A 19,229-nucleotide genomic window follows, 5' to 3' on the forward strand; every position below is an offset into this window, starting at 1 on the left:
TCCACAGACAAAGAGCAAGTGTCTGAACTGAGCTGGAGTCAACAACTCACAGAGGGCCTCGACGCTCAACATCTTCTCAGAAACTGGTTTCTTGTACGACTCAAAGCCTTCTCAGGGAGCGGTCGAGGCCTCTGACAGCTCGGTCTTCATGGATGACATTTAATTTTGCCCCGTGGTAATTTCTGTACAAAACGAGTTCGTTTAGGTCGTCATCACTGTTCCGATTCATTTAATGATGTCATGCGTTTGTCAGCTCCATGGATGGTCCCATTTGAGGAGGAACACAAACAAACACATGCACTTTGACAACACGTTGTTCACAGGCTCGTTTCAGGCCAAACGCACAGCAGTGACACACAAACAGTCGAGATTATGATGCGTATCGGGCAGCGGGAAACTTTCCCTGTGAGCATGTGTGTTTGTCCGCGGCTGACAGGTGAGTTTGAGCCCTTGAGCCGCCCTGCAGCGCTCCACCCTCCTCCACCCTCTGAGGTTTCCTGGTGAATTACAACATGGAGCAGTGCTGGAAGCTGACGTCGGGTTTGCGACAGCGACTTAATTAGCGGAGGTCGAGAATCAAACGGCTGATAATCAGTTATTTTGTCAGTGTTATCACAGGCCGTCAGATTTAATAACAGCGTCTGTGGAGCTCTGCTGCTTGTCATGTTCTGCTGCGGCTCCTCAATTATCTTTCCTTCACAGCAGGGAAACTTTGTCGTCATGTCCGTGTCACCGGGTCTCCACCGTGCTCTGCGATAACTCGAGAACCAGGCTGAATGACGCTGCACGCAGACGTCTGAGCAGAAAGAAGGATCAGGCCATCATGGCGGCGTGGCGCCTTTCACCAGCTTCCATTATCGGCACAGTGCTGAGTGTGTTTGCTCAGTACTGTGTGTAGCTGCAGTACTCATCCTGTCCAATGGTTCCTTCTTCTCCTCCTTCCACCTCCCTCCATCGATAAAAGACCTGGACAGGTAATTGTGTCTCCGCTCTGGATCGTACTCCCTCCCCCAGACGCCCACCAGCTTCAGTCAGCTGCCGTTTTTCTGAGCTCCGCCCTGAAGGTGGAGGCTGGTTTGGGGATGGTGAAGAGCGATACTCTTTGCTCAAAGTTTGGTGGATGGTTTGAAAATACCAAAGTGTCTGTGAATAACGTGTCGTTGGACGATCTGTCGTCTGTGGACCGGGTTTGTTTAGGACATCAGATCGATGATCGACGTCCTCGTCCTCAGAGAGGTGTAGGTGGAGGGGAGGATGAGGGCTGAACGGGAGGAAGAGCAGACTGAATATTGGGCTCATTTGTCACCTTATAGCTTCACCAGTCGCCTCTCTCATCCTTCCCTCCATCTCTACCTCCTACACTTCATCTGTTCCCATCCTCCCCTCCACCTCAACATTAACGCCCTCCCCTTTTTGTTCCCTCCTCCTCTCGACTTCCATGCCTCCTATCCACCCTCCCTTCTTTCCTCCTTGCTCTTCCTCTCCATCCACCTCTCCCCCTCTTCCTCCCTCTTTCCGCGGTTGATTTCTCCCTCGCGGTGGCTGTAATTCGCTCAGAGATGGATGGGCCGGCGCTGCAATCATCCCCCTTCCCGCTGCTTGTGATGGATCTCCCGGCTCGGCCGTTGGCTCGGTGTTAGCTGCCCCTTGATGGCAGACTGATGAAACAGGCGCTCAAGAGAGGGAAGCTTCTGTTTTAATGTGCTTCTAAAGGCTCAATTGTCACCGGCTGTACTCTCAGGGTCCACATCATGAGCTAGACCTCACTGGTGCTGAGTAGGACCCCTGATGTGCAGCCTGAGTTCTGAGGGGTTTAGACTCAACAAGTAGCAGATCCCCGTGGAGTCGGCATCTTGCAGTTCTTACAGATTTTTCAGAAATGCACCACTTGTTTTTGCCGTGTCCTGATGCGGCTGTTGGGGTGGGGTCTGAGGGTGGTGCTGGTCATTCAGGTAAACTGTGATGTTCTGGGTACCATGTTAGCATCCTTCTCAAAAATGGAGAAACCGTCAAGACCTTGTGACGATTCTGAGCTAGGTGTGCTTTAACACTGAGTTCTTTACATGTCAGGGATACATCAAATATTTGTTTCAGCTACAACTGACGACTATTTTCACGGTTAATAGATTGTTTAGCCTGTAAAATCTCAAAACTTTGTCAAAATTCACAATTTCCCACACCCAAAGACTCTTAAAAAAGCGGCAAACCCTTACATTTGAGCAACTTTTAGACATTTTTGCTTGACAATTAAAAAGAAAAAATAGCCACTGATTAATTTTCATTGCGTTTCTAGTTTCAACAGCATTTTAAAATGTTCCCATTTCAGCGTGAAGCAGGTCACAGACTATTAAAAGTCAAACATCCTTAAACAGCAGTTTTCTTTAAACCTTTGTGGGAACAATGCAACAGAGAACTCTTAAAAACTCTTAAAAAACTCTTAAAAAAAAGGCCAAAATGACCCAAAGACAGAGATTTTTCCTTTTGTGGGAACAATGCGACAGAATGGTCACGTTAAAAATCGCCGTGCTTTGATATTTTAGCTGTGGGTCAACGTCCATTGTGCTATTGGTCCAGGTGTTTGCAGCGTCCAGTGTTAAAAATCCTTTTTGCCGTTGAATTTGTTGGTGAATTTGACTGATGCGACGTATGAATCAAGAAGGAGTTTCGAGGCTACCCAAAAGCAAAAAACCCTGAAAAGCACTTGGTGCTTTGGCCGTGCTGTAGCTGTATGTTGGGTCTCCATAAACTGCTTTCCTTTAGCCCAAACTTGAAACCTTGAACTGAAACTATGGCATTGTCTCCTCTTCCTCTCTTTGAATATTCGGGATTTCACAAAATCTTCAGGAGAACAATAGTGCATTTTGTCACTAGTTAGTCTTTGTGCGGTTGTTTTAATCGATCATGCTCGTGGCGGCTTTGAATGAGCGCAGTGGGTGAAAGAAAGAATCCTTTTGTCTGTTTGCTGTGACGAGATCATCTCGTACCTTCCCACCTCAGCATTTCCATAGAGCTTGAGTTTCTCGTGGCACCCTCCTCCTCCTCCTCCTCCTCTTCTTCTCCTCCTCCACCGCCGCCTGCGTTCGCCTCCTCAGTCTCGGAAACGTGAACCCTGGGATTTCATCTGACTCAGTTTCCATTTCCTCCCTTTGTCTAACCACCATGAATATTTAAATGAGAAATACTGAGCCTCCATCGCCGCCCTAACAAATCCACTATCTACAGTTGGATCATAATTCAATTTGAACATAACACATTTATCACAAGGTGCAGAGTGTTTTCTGGTTGCTGGTTAAATGTTTATAAGGCAGCGCCACAGGGAAGGTGAATGTGCTCAAGGCGCTGCTATCTGATCCGTCTCAAACCGCACTTGTATGAATAATGGTGAATGTCAATGAATAACCTCTGTCTGAGGCTCAAAGTGAAACCGTATATACATATATATATATGTGTGTGTGTGTGTGTGTGTGTGAAAGATTCAGATCATTGTTGGTGCTTTCCCAAGTTAAATATATAGGTAAATTCATATTATTTATTATTATTCTGTACATTGTTATGGACTTTAAAAGTTCACAACAGATAACTCTTAAAAAAAGGCCAAAATGACCCAAAGACAGAGATTTTTCCCTCCTTGGATTAGCAGCTGTCCAAGAGGGTGAGTGGGAAAAAGCAATTGCAAAAGGCAAATGTATGCATGGAAATATACAGTAGCTCACTGATTGGCTCATATTGACATATCTGACACATATAAGTGTTTTTCTAACCTGTAACCTGACAGAGTAATGTAGAAAGCTAATGCCTGTTACCTTTGGACCTTTGGTTTCTGCTGTAGTCAGTCAAAGTCGGGGAAGTCTTCTGGAAACTTCTGGAACTTTGGTGTGTTGTAGTTAAATATGTCACTGAGCAATCGCAATCAAATTAAATGGAAGACAAAAAGCAATAATTCAGCCCAGAAGTCCTACGAAGTCAGAGACCCACCATCTGAGTTCCTGTATTTGCGTTTGCGTACGTTTTTGGTGACTGCTGCTCGGTTAAGATTGATGGTTAATAAAATACAAAGCTGGCTTTTGGTAGGACATGGGATGTGAACAGCGGCCTCTGGTGTCATACACTCGTTCAGCAGTCCTGACCCTTTTATGCCAGAGGTATAAATGTAAAGCAGCCTGGCAGCTGACCTGGCTCAAGTTAATTAGACGAGATGATCCGATGGAAGCTGACGTCGATGTCGAGCAGATGATTTGATGCAGATTCAGAAAAGTTCAAAGTTCTATCAGACACTAGACTAGACTCTGAACTGATCCAGATCCCATGGTCTACCTATAGCTAACTTGTCTGATGGGTTTTTGGGTATTGTACATATTTATTTCTCCAGACAGTTCTTGCAGTTTTACTTCACTTTGGAAAGCTCATGAAGGAGTTGTCAGTCTGCCATTGCACAGTTTGCACTCCTACACCTGTTTCTATTTGAAGCTCACTCAACCTACAATTAAAGAAAATGCTTTGGGTTACGTTCAACTTAACTGGCTTTTGAGCTTTTTTTTGCCCTCTTTATAAAAAGTGCTGTGTGGTTTACTTCAGCCTCATGTGAGACCAATAATTCAGTTGACAACAATCAGTTTTGGGTCTGAATCAGTCATGAAGATTCATAGAGGCTGATGATGGCCTGCGTGTTGTGTCTGTGGAGCTGAGGTGTTCCTGTGAAGGAGCATGCTCGCTCAGCGCTCAGCCAGCCTGCTGCTATAACAGAGACCTTTTCTTCTTTGCTGTTGTTTCCTCGCTGGAAACCTTGCGTCCGGTCAGATGATCCCGCTGACAGACTGCTGAACCCGTCCAGAACTCCAGGCCGCAGAGCGAGAACAAAACGTGATTTTTAAGCAGAATAAATTTAGACGTCTGTCCGGCCGGGACCGAAGCAGAGCGACGGGGAGGCTGTAAATTTATGGCTCATCATCTGTTTTTGTGCATGCGCCCTTCAAGGTTCAAAAGCGGGATGTGGTAATGCAAGTCAATGAGCCCACCAGCCATTCAGAGCCTCGGTTTTCAAAGCAAGCAGACACTTTGGCCATTTGCACAGCACAGAAATAAGAGGCTTTTCTGTAAATTTAACAGACATTCATGTTTAAATGTCCAAAAAAAAAAACAACCAACAGCCATGTAATGAGATGTGGTCGGCCATCGCTGCGATAGTTTAACATGAAGTCAGACTTTCTCTTCGAACTCTAGAGTCACGGCTCTTCATGTTTTCTGCTCCTCTGTGTCTCTGACTGCAGCCACTGTTGAGACTGATGTGCAAAGTGGGATCATTTTTTAATCCAAAGTCTTTTTGTAGCCTGTGTGGGTTCAGTTTGGGAACTTGAGATTTATTTGTGGAGACTAAATATCATCGAGCGTGTCTCACCTCCAGCAGCTTTGTGGGCTGTGATTTGGCTCACAGATCCTAGAGCCATCAGGTAAACCAGGTGAAGTGTCACTTCCAGCTTATTGTCCAGTGTCGAGGTGAACTGATTAGTCAATGAATCAATCAGTATATTGAGAGAAGAATAATGGCTGTTTTGATAATCAGTGGCTCGTTTGAAGCGGGAACATTTTCTGCCCATTCTGTCCTTAAGGCCTCGCTCACGGCTCGACAAGAGGAAATTTCTATCTTGTAACTTCACACACTTTATTTATTAATGCTTCTCGTCTCGAAGGGCGCCGTCGCATCGGCGAGCGGTGTCACCGCGCTGTGGCGTGTTGACAATCTGCACGCTCGTCTCCAACCTGGAGAATGTAAACAGAACAAGGACGCTGTGAGAAAGATGTTGTCAGGCGACGGATCGACAGCGTGGACTGAGAACACTGTCATGGCTTTCATCTGCTTGTCAAAGAGCAAGGAATTAATCAGAGAGCTGAGGGCTCTTTAATCTTGTAGATTACGTTCCTCACAGAAGGTTCAGGTGTAGATTAAAGCACTGAGAGCCGCTGGAGGTGAGATTTACTGTGGCGGGTGTGTGTGGCTGTTTGTGTAGACACTTATAGTTGAAGGAAAAGATGGGAAATATAACAAACAACTATCAGCATGTAGACTGACTTAATGTAGATGAACTTGAAGTATCCGTAAAAACAGCGTTTGCTTTCATTAAAGCCAAACGTGTGGGACGTTTTCTGTCAGTGAAGGTCGTAGAAGTAACTTCTAATTGTCTCGTCTTGCTCTTAATGCTTGATGTGACCGCTTTTTGACGTGCTGTAACTCAGATAAGTAAGAGCAGGGCAGTGGATGTCAATCTGTCATTAGTCAGTGGTAAATTTAACACACATCAGTAAGGAAAAAAACAGATTGTTAAGCTTTATTTAAATGATGGCAGAAAGCGGAGACTCCTCTGCTGCTTTGCACCATGCAGGGTCTCTGGAGAGTGAGGGAGTCGGTGCCGCTCACTTTTGGAAAATAGCAATTTTACCAGTATTGGATCTCTAAACCAGGTTTCTCCCGGAAACCAGGTTTCGTTTACATGATATCAAGAGATCCAGTTACTGCCGACTGTCCAGGCCACACACTGCACGTCACCATGAAACTGTAGTAAATGTCATTTTTATGTGTTTCTTTGAGCTCATTGTCCGGGATCATCGATTGCGTGAAATCTCAGAATCTTCGAGGCTTTTCTGGTTCCAGGTTTTGTCTCCGTCTGGCTGTCGGATCACGTTTTCCTGTGGACACAGAGGCCGGTAACCCGAGCCGCCGCTGACAGGCCCACATTAGACCCAGCGGCGTCTCGTCTTCGCAGTCAGAATGAGGGGTAATCCCAGGTGGTGACAGACACGCAGCGCGAGCTGGCGTCCCATTGGCTGAACTTGTTGTAAAAAACCTGTGGCAGCAAGAATCCGTCGAGAGGTGAAGCTGAGATGTTGTTGTTGTGGTTGAGTCCTCTGGTTGGTCCCACCTGATCAGGTGCAGTGGACACAAGAACTGCTTGAACTTTGTGACTGTCAGCCGGACTCTGGTGGTGGATTTACTTTGAAGTTCTGCAGAACCAGTCGCACCTTTTTGACTTGAAGACTCCATGTCTCTGCGCTGAAGCTGGGTGACCTCACTTTGAAACCCACAGGAAGTGACCGCAGTCATGCCCTCTGTTTGTGTCTACCTGAGACGGGGCATCCTGAGGAGGTACAGGCAGGTGCCTCGGACCGACGCCGACGGAGCCTTCAACTACAGCCGAGCCTCGAGCAGACGAGGCCTGCTGAGCTCTGGTAGGCTGGACGCCGACCCCTCAATCAGGTCACACTCACGGCTTCATTTGAGCCCAGTTTTTCAGTCAGTGTGTAGTTGGTTTCATGTAGCACCTTTCAAGCAGCACATAGGGCAAAGACACATGTTGAATCATTTTAAATCAATAAACGTGAATAAGAAGACGAAGCAGTATGAGGACCAGGACACTGAGTCAAACACAAAGCTGCCACGATGCTGTGATGGTCTGAAAAGATAAACTCTTTCTAGCTGTGATGAATGTTTGTTTGTTCTGGATTCATGCAGATGTTCATCATGAACATTTGTCGTTCAGTTACTGAGAAATTACCATTAGAGAGGAAAGAAATGAGTTTCCTTTTCAGAGATTCTTCTGTGATTCATCAGCGTACACATGCTGATGTTGGCCAATAGGAATCGCCCTCCTTTTAATATGAACTACCCCGGAAACCTGCACATGAATTACACATAAACGGCATCGTTCAGTTTCCGCCGCTCGGCCTTGGCTCCGGCCTTCAGTGTCGGGGTGTGTGTGCTGCTGTTCAGTCGGTGTTTTGTGTGTTCGGTTGCCATCCAGACCTCCTCGGTGGGAATCAATAAAAAATAAAGATTATGTTAGTACTCTACTCAGGTGCTGGTCGGGGCAGAGCAGCAGGCTGCTCCATGATGAAAAATCTCTACCCAACATGCAACTGTGGTGAAAACGCGTGTTAACAAAACGTTCAGATCCACTGAAGGTAGAAATGCTGTCTGCAGGTTTGAACTTTGAGTCAGACACTTTGCTCGAATCGGCTCTAATATGTGACAAACCGCATTCAGGTCTGCCACTCTCCTCTTGAGATGCATGTTTCTAATGATGTCTCCGTACATGTGACAGCCGGCGGTTGTCTAAGTGTTTACATTTATTAACGTCTCTCTGCCTTTGTGTTTGGCCGAGCAGGATGATGGATTTGATCCTGTGTAATAGCCTCTTCTCAGCCAGCTGAGTTAGTCGCGTTGGGGTGTAATTTATCAGACCACCAGATTCTCTCCATCTCAGGCCCTCTCCGTGATTATGCAGCCTGCTCTGAGGTCTATAGCTGGACGCTCAAACTGATGCATCGCCTCTATTACGGCATTGAAGCCACGATGCTCTCAGCTAGAATGGCTTTTAATGTAATTTGCAGCTGCTGTCATTCATTTTCTGCCGCTGTTGCATCGACACGAACAAACAAGCCGGCCAGGGTTGGACGCAGTCAGCGCATAATATTTGTGATGTATGTTTGTTTTTGGCACCATTTTTTTTTTTTTTTTACGTCAAAGCATTTGGCCGAAGTGACGCCGTCAAAGGTCTGTTTTATTCAACCAACAGCCCAAAATCCAGATGTCACATTTACAGCTACAGAGAAGTGTGAAAGTTTGGCTTTAGAAATGATGTTAAGAACTGATCAATCAGGTTGTTGACAGCTAATTGATAAGTGATCGTTTAAACTGGACATAGTCCATATGAGGACTGCTCTTCATGCTACATTACATGACTTCCCCCTTTGCTCCTGTCATAATTACTCTGACCAGTAGAGGTCTCAACAAACATATGTGATAACATACTTACACAGATAACCTGTAGGTCGTTTTACTTTTACAGCTAGTAGTCGTTTTACTACTAGCTGTTTAAAAGTTATGAAAATAGAATTCTTGAGGTTTTAATTTCAACATATTTTTTCATTTTTGTTAGAATTAGCTGCTAGCATCAAGCAATTAGGCATTTGATCCATATTTCTTATTGCACCTTTTTAAAAATGAAGATGAGCTCTGGATTACCAAACAGTAGCTGGACATCAGATCTTAGGTCAGGTCCGCTTTTTTCTGCTGGATTCTGGACCTTTTCAAACCCGGAGTACAGATCTTAAACTGCACATTCAGGTTTCTGACACATGGAGTCGAACTCGAGATCCTTTGGTAAGCAGAACGTTTTCCTTGGTACCACATGGAGGCAGAAACCGCCTCGAGGCATTAAACGGTGTTATATCATAAGTGCACACACGTTCTCTCAGTGAGACACTTGAACCAAACTCCCATCTAGGCCGAACTCCCATTTTTCCCCCCGAGTGGCTGTGAAGGAGCGAATCAGAGGCGGAATAATGAGGATGGAAATAAAAAGCTGTCATATCACCTCCGTCTCTGCAGCTCTGTCCTCGGGGCTGATCCATCTGCTGTCCCTGAACGCCCCACGCAGGAGGAGCCGCAGCCTCCCAGATGTTTTCATTTCATCTTCAGCTTCTACACGCACACATGCTGCGACTGTGTGTGTGTGTGTGTGTGTGTGTGTGTGTGTGTGTGTGTGTGTGTGTGTGTGTGCGCGCACGCAGCATCACCTTTTCAAGTGTGAAGGTTGTCGTAGAAAAACAGGTCAGGCTTCCATAATGTTGCTGTAGTGGGGACGAGGCGCTACATGGGGCCTTAAATAGTGGTGTTATGTGACTGTGCCATATTTACCCGTCTTTTTATTTTGCTCTGCAGCATCCAGACAATAATAGAATGACTCCATAGATTCCTAAAGCAATTAGCGACAAGGTGATAGCACATCTTGCTTCTTGCTTTTCCAGATTTTCCTTGAATTCATGCTAGAACGCATTTCCTGTCACTGTAAGCAAAAGTAACTGTTGGAAGAAGGCGTTTTTAACAAACTGAAGAGTTGTCGTGTGCTGAAAAAGGAAATCAAAGAGACAGTCGACAGGTGAAGCCCCCGACCACCCAAAAAACAAAAGAAAAGTCTGCACAAAAGCTGTGTTGATTGTCCTTTCGTGCTCAAACACCCAAACATGACAGATGAACAGTAACAGAACGTGTCCAACCCCTTCCAGTATTTTATGAAGAATGACCACTTTGAAGTAAGTAAGCAAGTACAGAAGTGATCCTCAGGAAAGTAACTTTAAAGCCTTGAGAGGACGTAGAGTCGGACCGAGTGTAGCTGTTGATGTGCTGATCAGAAGTTACTCTTTTCTTCAATGTGGTTTTAATGTGGTCGGTCCACCAGGGATGTGTGTTTGTGTGAGATTCGTGGCCGATGATGGCGCTGCATTGTGTTGAAGCAAAGGTTGGTCCTGGTTTTTGCTTGAGGTCCCTGCGTTGTTTAGCTGGACCCCCCCGGTTGTGGCACCCTGACTGCATGGACGGACTTATCCTGGCTTCAGTCCTGCAGTCAAAACTTAGTGCTGAAACCAAAACCTGCAGTTTTAATGCCGCAGGAAATTCACGGTCACGTGAAATCGGCCGCATGACCCGTGAGTGACAGTGGCGATAATGCACCTCTCCCGAACCTCCTCCCATTTGGACAGAATGTTAGTTTCACTGTCTGAACTCCTCTGGGTCCTTCTGTCGTCTCATGTGAGGCAGTGATCTTTGTTTGTGGAGGTTGCGTAGTGTCGTGTGGTTATTTTAAACCGTTTCTCATTTGAACTTCCAGAACAGTTACTGTACTGTCATATAAAATTACATCAGCCGTGTCGAAGGATTCTGGCCGCCCTGTCAGCGTGTTTACATAAGCAGTTGGACGGCGGTGGTTGGACCTGGTTTCAGCTGCTTCACATCAGCGACTCTGTGTCCTTGTCGTTTTCGTGTAAAGTGACACCACGTTGTCAGATGGATCGCCTGCAGCTTCGTTGTTGTTGCTCCTCATGTTTCAGTCACTTCCTGTGAAGGCTCTCTCGTCTCGGCCACGTGGCAGCTCTTACAGAGACTTGGACCGACTCCACCATCATTTGAATTGTGTGAAATCTAGAAGCGCGATCATTATGTGAAACGTTAGCCTGCGTTCATGTAAAAGAGCTCAGGTGGGTTTTTATTTTCCGTCTTATGTTTCGCATTCTGTTTTCTTTTTTCATCCATATTTTCATCTTGTTTTTACTGTTGTTTTCAGCCTGCAGCTCCACAGAAAACCACTCAGCAGACGGTCAGTAGACCTTTTCCTCAATGGCTGCTCACACTAACACAGCAGCTCCCTCGCTGCTCTGTGCACCCTAACGTGGCAGGTCATTGCAGGTTCCATAACGAGCACTTTAAAGCCACTGCTCTTTAAAGCCACCTTGGCGACAGGATGTTGATAGGAGCCTTAATGACACTGATTAATCTCCAGACTCTCAGGAGCTCCTGTTAAACTCTGCTGCACCTTCGCTGAGAAATAAACTCTGGAGGTGTTAAGGTGACCTAACGTTGAAAGGTACTGTGGGAGCTCTGTAAGCTGTCTGACGGGGGGCCTCTGGGAAATGATGTGCTCCACCTGGAAAGGTTTTTCTTTCAGGTAATGATGGTAGAAGCAATGATGTTGGGGCCTTGAGGTAACCAGGTGGAGCTTTGCTTTCAGACATGCTGCCTTCAAATTTTAAGAGGCAACATCTCTGTTTGTCTTGGTGTCAATTGTCATCCGGCTCCTTGGTTGCTCGACATTCTTGCGCATTTTCAGCAAGTTGGTGTTGGCCTTCAGGTCCTCTGTCAAGTCAGACAAAAGTCAAAGATTTGTAAGGAAAAAGGAACCGAAGCCTGTTTCATGTTTGGATGGATGGACGTATTTAAACGCCGTTGGTGATTGGTGACGTTGAAAGATGAACTTTCAAGGATTAATATATCGTGAAATAACCAAAAATCCTGCATGCTGTTGATTAATTGTACTCACTTTATTAAAAGGAGGTGGAAATTGCCTGCAAAGCACTCATGAAATAATACATATATGTTGAAGATTAAAGTATGTATTGTATATAATGTACATTTGAGACAGCATCTTATTACAGGAATGTCAGAGGAAAGTGTTTCAGAATAAAGAACTCACTGCTTCTGGTTTTCCAGGAACAAAGAAGTCACACTTGATTGGCCCTCAGCTGCTCGTTCGAGCCAACAGAAAACTTCCAGATTCCAGCAAAAATCAAAAGTTCAACATCAGTATTGTAAACACAGGAGGCCACGAGCTGGTCACAAGCTGCTCATAGACCGAGCATGTGTGGCTGTACGCATCCCAACAGCATGTGATTACAGGCTTTAAATCAGCACAGTCACAAAGCAGCAGGCAGAAACAAATGCAGAGTGAATAAATGATAACTCACCATGCATCAGCCACAAACACATCCATCTTCAAACTGCTCTCTCTGTACGGTGCAGAAAGGAAAAAACCCAAAATGCACTTAATGTTGCTCCAAGTCATGCAAGCATACATTTCAAAAGGAGGACTAAAGAGGGTGAATATGCTCAGTAGACCTGATTATAGCAAATACCAGAAACGATCCATCAGTGATTTATCATTAACTAACTCACTTCTGAGGCTCAAGAGAATATAGAAACAAAACAGAAGATGAATCAAACAAATAAATTCAAGTGGAATAAAACTTTGACAATTAATTAAATGAAACATCTCAGTACTCGGAGTGTAACCCTGAATCTCAAAGCATAAGGAAGCAAAAACACACAATAACCCAAGTGTTAAAACACAACAGCAGTGGTGGGTTTTGCTCTCACCTCCAGTCAGCGTAACTCCCCCGAAGCCGAATGGAACTGCAGGCGTTATCCAAGACTTTAATATGAGAGAGTGTGATGATCTGCAGAGAGAGAGAGATCCAGGCTTCATTCAAGCCTTCTCAGCTGAAGAAGTGTCTCCTCCCTCTGTATGCAAACATTTCTTCACAATCCTGTTTATACAAATATGCACACAGCAAACGGTGCTTTATCTCGCAGAACCTCCTTCTTAAACAGATCGGTGCCTGTGGATAGACTGGTTTCACACCTATGAATCAACCACATCTCCGGTCTGTTAGACCTTCATCTTGTTCTGGCATTGTGGTCATTGACGCCCGTCACGGACCCTGTCACTACGCCCGTTACGGCCACTACTAATGAGGGTGGTTGTGGCTCAGGAGGTAGAGTGATCGTCCACCAATCAGGAGGTCGGTGGTTCAATCCCTGGCCTCGGCAGTCCACATGCCGAAGTATCCTTTGGGAAGATACTGAACCCCAAAAGTGTACGTCGCTTTGGATAAAAGAGTCTGCAAATCACTAATTGTTATTGTAATTGTTTTACAAGATTCAGACATGTTACTAGTTATGAGCTTTGTGGTCGGGATTAATGGGGTCACCTCCCACATTGCTAGCTAGCTAGCTAGCTAGCTACACCCAGAAAAATGGCATCAAGTGAAAATGAGATGGAGGCAGTTTGACTGGTTGTTGTCAGCCGACTTTAAGAATAACTCTTCGTCGTCCTGCCTGCGCAGTTACCTGCTCTCACCACTCGCTGCCGCAGCTTCTGAGCCAGCCAGCTAAAATCGTCTTCGTCGGGGCGGGACCGATGCCTCAGCCACTGCTGATGTTCGACTTGGCTTGCTGTCCTCATAGGCTAGCAGCCACCGACAGAAGGGCTCGAGGATTTACTCTCTAAACCGCTTTTTACTGTCACTGGGACTTATTCCACTATCAGTAAGTTTAAACAGTCCCAGTCGTTTTACACCTGACTTAATGTATTCCAGTGGTTTATAGCAAACGAACTGGTAATCCAATTTGTCGTCATTTTGGGGATTTGGTTAATCTCTCTGCTTGGAGGCCGATAGAACAGTGCTGTAAACATTGGCAGTTGTCATGTTATTGTAATGTTCAGCGGTCTCCTGTAAAGATGGCGGCACAGGTTCTGTTTCAGTGTCTTCACCTTCCCTCACTCAGTATGTTTCTTTTGAGATGTTTAGGTTGAGTTTGGTCTGTGACGCTAAAACCTTTCCTTATTGATCGCCTGTCGGAGGAGCTGAATACTGCTGTGACCTTTCGGCTGTGGTCCGCTGAAAAGCACTGACATTTCACTGAAGACACTCTGTTCTGACAGTCACGCTCATTGATCAGGAAGGAACTACAAATCTCAGCACACATGAACAAGTTTGAGGATCTTTACTGGTGGTAAATGTACTTTATGTTCTCTCTGTGACACGTCGATGCATCAGCTCCATCGATTACGTCTTCAGTTCATCAGCTTCATTAGGATGAATGTAAAATTCTGAACGGCCAACGGAGCAAATGCGAGATGAATTTCAGCACAGAAATAAAAAATGACCACCAGGCAAATATGTCGATGGAAAAAAAACTTGTAGGATAACCAGTAATGATGCCCAGCATGACTCACTGCGTGTCAGTGGTCAAATTCGCCTGCATTAAAATCCAAAGCATGTGTCTCATCTTTAATCAGAGCTTGAGCTGAACGTCTTTCCACGGAGCATTTTCAAGTTGAGTTCATGTTGAAAAAGTCACTTCACTCGTGTGCTTCTGGAGCCTTTGACCGTTTCACAGTGAACTAGCAGTTCTCCAGTACTCTGTGCTCGACTAAAGGTTGAGCTTGACAGTTCACAAAGAGGCGAAACGACCTCAGTTGAACATTTGTGCTTCAGCAAACTCCGTCTGCTGATGAAGGCCGGGTGATATGGATATGAAAGGTCCAAAACAAGTAAGAGGACCTTGAGTTGAGCTTGTTTTGACAGCTTTCTGCACTTTCAGCGTAACAGCTGAACGACCCAACTATGGTTACCATTTCTGCTTTTATGTCTTAAAATGGGACGTGGCCCAGGGTACTTTGTCTTGTCTTTCGGGTAATGTCTGGCATCACTTTGTATTTGACTCTTGAGGACATAATTTCTGCATCTGATGTGGGAAAGGGCAAAGACTTGGTGTAGCAATAAGACTAAATAAGCTGAAAACACTGAAAATGGAAATTCTCGTACAGGTTTATTGAAATGTCAGTGAACACACCCGAATCACACCGTCCTCACTGCAGTTTCCTGACGGTTGACCGGTCGGCCGCTCCGTAATCGTTCCCACAGTGACTTTAACTTATTCACCCCACACCGCCGAGCCTCGACTCCGATGACTCATCGCTTCTGTTCGACTCGGAGGCTGCAGCTGGTCATACTTTGCTAATCGTCACGTCTTTGCTGTTTGTTGCAGGAGTTTGTGGCTGCTGTGGGCCGCTGAGGCCGAGGTACAAGCGCCTGGTCGACAACATCTTCCCCGAGGACCCCAAAGTAAGTAAATGCCAGCATCACACATCGTCAGTTTAATGAAAGACGTGAGGTCAGTACGTGATCTTGGCAGCTCTCTGGTGCTAACTGCCTTCAGAGTGAAAATCCTGTTTATTGAGTAGAGATGAATCAGGGAACAGATCCAGTAGAATGCTAAGTCGCGTAGCTCCTCGTGAAAGACTGACCTGGAGTGAAATGGAGGTGATTCCCTCTGAAAGTGTCCTAAACTATGATTAAAGATGTCATGTGGGCTCAGTGTGCTGCCTGCGTGTTTCTCCGCTCCGTCATCCGTTTTGTTACTGTCTTTCTATCACATCTTAGTTGAACTTAGTCTGTAAATCTGTTTCTTCCAAGATCTGCTAACATAAGATGACATCACGTGACAGACGGACGGTGAACGCAGACACACAGGACGCTGCTTATTAACAGTAGAGCTGCAACCATTAGTCGATTAATCAGTCAGTCAAAAGGAAATTAATGGCTAACTCTTTTGGTAACCGATAAATCCTCAATTTTCCTTAAAAAAATGTCAAATCAGTTGATTCCAGCTTTTTAAATGTGAGGATTTGCTGCTTTTCTGTGTCATCTGTGGTGGTGAATGAAGAGTCTGAGTGTTGGATTGACTGTTACTACATCTTACAGCCTACGTCACCGTCACACTGTGGGCCTTCATCGCTGCGTTGACAGTGTTTGGCGCTCAGTCTTTATCAGGGTTGGGATTGCTGTGGCGACCCGTGAAGCACGGAGCCTCAGACTTTGATGAATCTGGCTATTAAATGTGACGCGGCTTTGATAAGACGAGCACGACAACTTATTATCACCCCGTTTGGTTACTCGACCCCCGTTAATTAAAACACTAAATGTGTGTGAGGTACACGAGTGATTTTGTCCTTCCCCCAGTATCTTCTCAAGGGCCTTTGGTGTAACCAAACAGGTGCGGTGGGAGATCGAAACGCTCAAATGGTCGAGACCTTGTCAAATTAATTATCGCTCGCTGAGAGCCGGAGGAGCTGAAAACACTCAGGGGACGGCCGGCGTCGAATTAACTCCCTCTTTATGTACGACACCTCGGCTGTCTGTCGTCATCTCCAGCATGACGCTAAAGTTCACACTGAGTCCTTAATAAGTTTCCAAAAAGGCAATTAATCAAAAAAATAACTTCTTTCCTCATTCTAAGAGAGTGAAATCTTGACCCAGCGTGAGCCGCTGTCATTAGTTTTAATGAGGCAGAAGTGAAACTGGAGTAAAACGAGGACATTCTTTAGTGTTTGTTTCCATTTCCTGTGGTTTGGAAGGTTTTCTCATTATGTGCAGTTTCAGTCTCTAAGATGCTGATATAATGACAGAAAGAAGCTCACTTAGTGGATGAAGAGAATTCCCTGACTTGGACTTTAATAACCTGAAAATCTTCCGTCCCATTGGTTCCAAATGAACATGTGAATTTTGTACATATTTTCATTTCATTTTTAAAGAGCTTCAGTAAATTCCTCAAACAGCTGCTCACTGCAGCTTCTAGCAGACAAGCAGGAGGAAATGGAGCATTTGTTGGGGACTATTTTCAGCGGCGGATTAATCCACATTTGTTGCCGTAGTGAGTTATTCAGAATCAGAATGAACTCCGGTGTGTGCAGAGCAGCCGTGTGGATCGTAGATGTGTTTAATAGAGCTCAGAGGAAGAAGACCCGTCAGCCTGTGACACGAACACGAACACAGAGCTGAATGGAATTCGTTGGGAGTAAAGAATAAGAAGCTCGACAGAGCGACTCTTTCACTCCTGTGACTCTGCTGTGCCTTGTGTTTTTCAGGATGGCCTCAGTAAATCTGACATGGAGAAGCTGACCTTCTACGCCGTGTCGGCCCCAGAGAAGCTGGACAGGATCGGAGCTTACCTGGCTGAGAGGCTGAGCAGAGATGTGGTGCGACACCGCTATGGGTGAGGGACATTTGGCCTTGTGTTTCCTTTTATTGCACTCAACACCAGGAAAGATTGAATATTAGAAGTCACGCGCTAACAGCTTACACAGATTCACAGTACAGACTGACAGCCAGACCACGTGGACAGCTGAAACTTAAACATCACTCATGCAGTGAAACGTCGAGCAGCAGGTTTCCATGTGCAATCGTACACATTCTGCTGAAATCTTGCAGCCTGTGTGTCGCAGGAATTGCAGTTTTTCCACCCTGAGAACATGTAAAAGATGCTTCTTGCCTCACAATCATCAGTGTGTGTTCTTCAGCGTCAAAGTGATCCAGGTGGTCCACGCTTATGATGCAGGCAGGAACTGAAGAAATCAGGTGAATCTCTGAGCTGAGTCGCTGCCTCCATGGTTCCTGAACTGCAGATGTTTGCAGATGGTGACCATAGTGTCAGACATCAACTCATATTCATCTCAAAACAGAAATAAGAATGCACCTCGTGTTTGATGACTGTCCTTGAACATTGTCTGCCTGACTGATGGCACTTCTGAGTAGCAAGCACAGAATGTAAAGCAAGCACAGCCGAGTGTTGAGAAGGGTTTAGTGATATTTAATAACACAAAGTGAAGCAAGTGCTCATAAAAACCATCATCAAACTCATCAGAGTGAGCTCTGTGGTTTTAAAGTCTTCCTTTTTCCATTTCCCTGAAACCATTTAGTGCTCTCTGCTCCTGGAAACTAATTCAAACAAGCTGAGAGACAAAAATATCCCTGATGTACTTCTAAAAGAGGACAGCAGCACTGAATCAATGCAGTGATTAGGATGTCAGAGATGGTGTTTAATTGGCTGCGACTTTCATTCCCCGAAGCTGACGGTCAGGACGCACATCTGTCTCCACGTCTTGTTACAAACCCCCGAAAACACTCTGCCCAGCCGACAAAGTGCCGTATGCTCCGGTTTGTGAACAATAACACCGCTGAGACTCTGTATCATTAGATCCACAGTGTTTGGATAACAGTGATGATGGATAAACTCCCCTTAATGCAGTGAGACATTTGCCTCAAAGGTGGAGAATATTAAGTTCAGTCAGCCCAGAAGCAGCCAAGAAAATCATGACCGCCAGTTTGGCAACCGTCTGTGTCATCCTGCGGAGCTTTGTGGCAGACGGACTCTCTCACCACGCTGCTGAATAAAACCATGATTTCACCGGCTGAAACGACAGCTGTCACTACAAGTTTGGTTAGCTGTGGCTAATTAGCACTAATTCTGAGAGCTGGTGCACGTGCAAAATGAAACGCTTGGCTGTCGTCTGGTTAAATGTTCTCAGTTCTCAGGAAGGAGGCTCCGCTCTGTTGTTGATGATGTTGTGTTCAGAGGACGGGCAGAGCGGTGAGCCTCATCACTTTCAGGCAGTTGTTAGCAGCTAGCTCATTTCCTGCTGCAACATAAACCGAGTTTAAGCCACAGTGGCAGTGTTGGACAGGAAACCTCTGTCAGATGTTTCATTGTTCAGCCGTTCATGTACCTGATCTTTGACCTTCACCCCCTCTGAGGGGTTTCTGTAAATCTGACACCTCGATGATGAACCACCCCTCCCTGTGTGCAGGTACGTGGTGATAGCCATGGAGGCTCTGGACCAGCTGCTGATGGCCTGTCACTCCCAGAGCATCAAACCCTTCGTGGAGAGTTTCCTGCACATGGTGGCCAAGCTGCTGGAGTCCAGGGAACCAGACCTGCAGGTCCTGGGAACCAACTCGGTAAGACAGAGAACAAGAGCACACAGTGAAACGTTACGGCGATGGACTTTCACGTCTCACACAAGGTTTCATTTGGGCTTTCCACTTATGAAATTTATTTTTATGAGGGCATGACAGTGCATTCACACACACACACACACACACTCAGAGCAGTTTAACGACGAAGACGATAAGAGTGAAAAGGAAGGAAGAGAAGAAACAGCAGTACTTCCTGTATAAGGATGCTGTGTTTCTGTTAGAGCCGTTCACATATAACATAAAACTATGTTTGACCCGACTTCAAGCAGGCTGGGACGCTGTGGAACATGTAAACATAAAGAGAA

At 45.6% G+C, this 19,229-nt stretch overlaps 1 protein-coding gene across 4 annotated transcripts in view; it reads left to right on the forward strand.

Annotated features, from left to right (window-relative positions):
* The window catches only part of efr3a (EFR3 homolog A (S. cerevisiae)), a 94,963-nt gene that overhangs the window by 17,555 nt on the left and 58,179 nt on the right, over nucleotides 1–19,229 (forward strand). For all 4 annotated transcript variants that reach the window (XM_076744956.1, XM_076744958.1, XM_076744955.1 and 1 more), the window contains 3 exons: nucleotides 15,158–15,234; nucleotides 17,037–17,164; nucleotides 18,756–18,906. In XM_076744956.1, the coding sequence (XP_076601071.1) occupies nucleotides 15,158–15,234; nucleotides 17,037–17,164; nucleotides 18,756–18,906 (356 nt within the window). The remainder of the gene's footprint in view (nucleotides 1–15,157; nucleotides 15,235–17,036; nucleotides 17,165–18,755; nucleotides 18,907–19,229) is intronic.

Source organism: Chaetodon auriga, chromosome 12, assembly GCF_051107435.1.
Source record: "Chaetodon auriga isolate fChaAug3 chromosome 12, fChaAug3.hap1, whole genome shotgun sequence".
Taxonomy (NCBI): Eukaryota; Metazoa; Chordata; class Actinopteri; order Chaetodontiformes; family Chaetodontidae; genus Chaetodon; species Chaetodon auriga.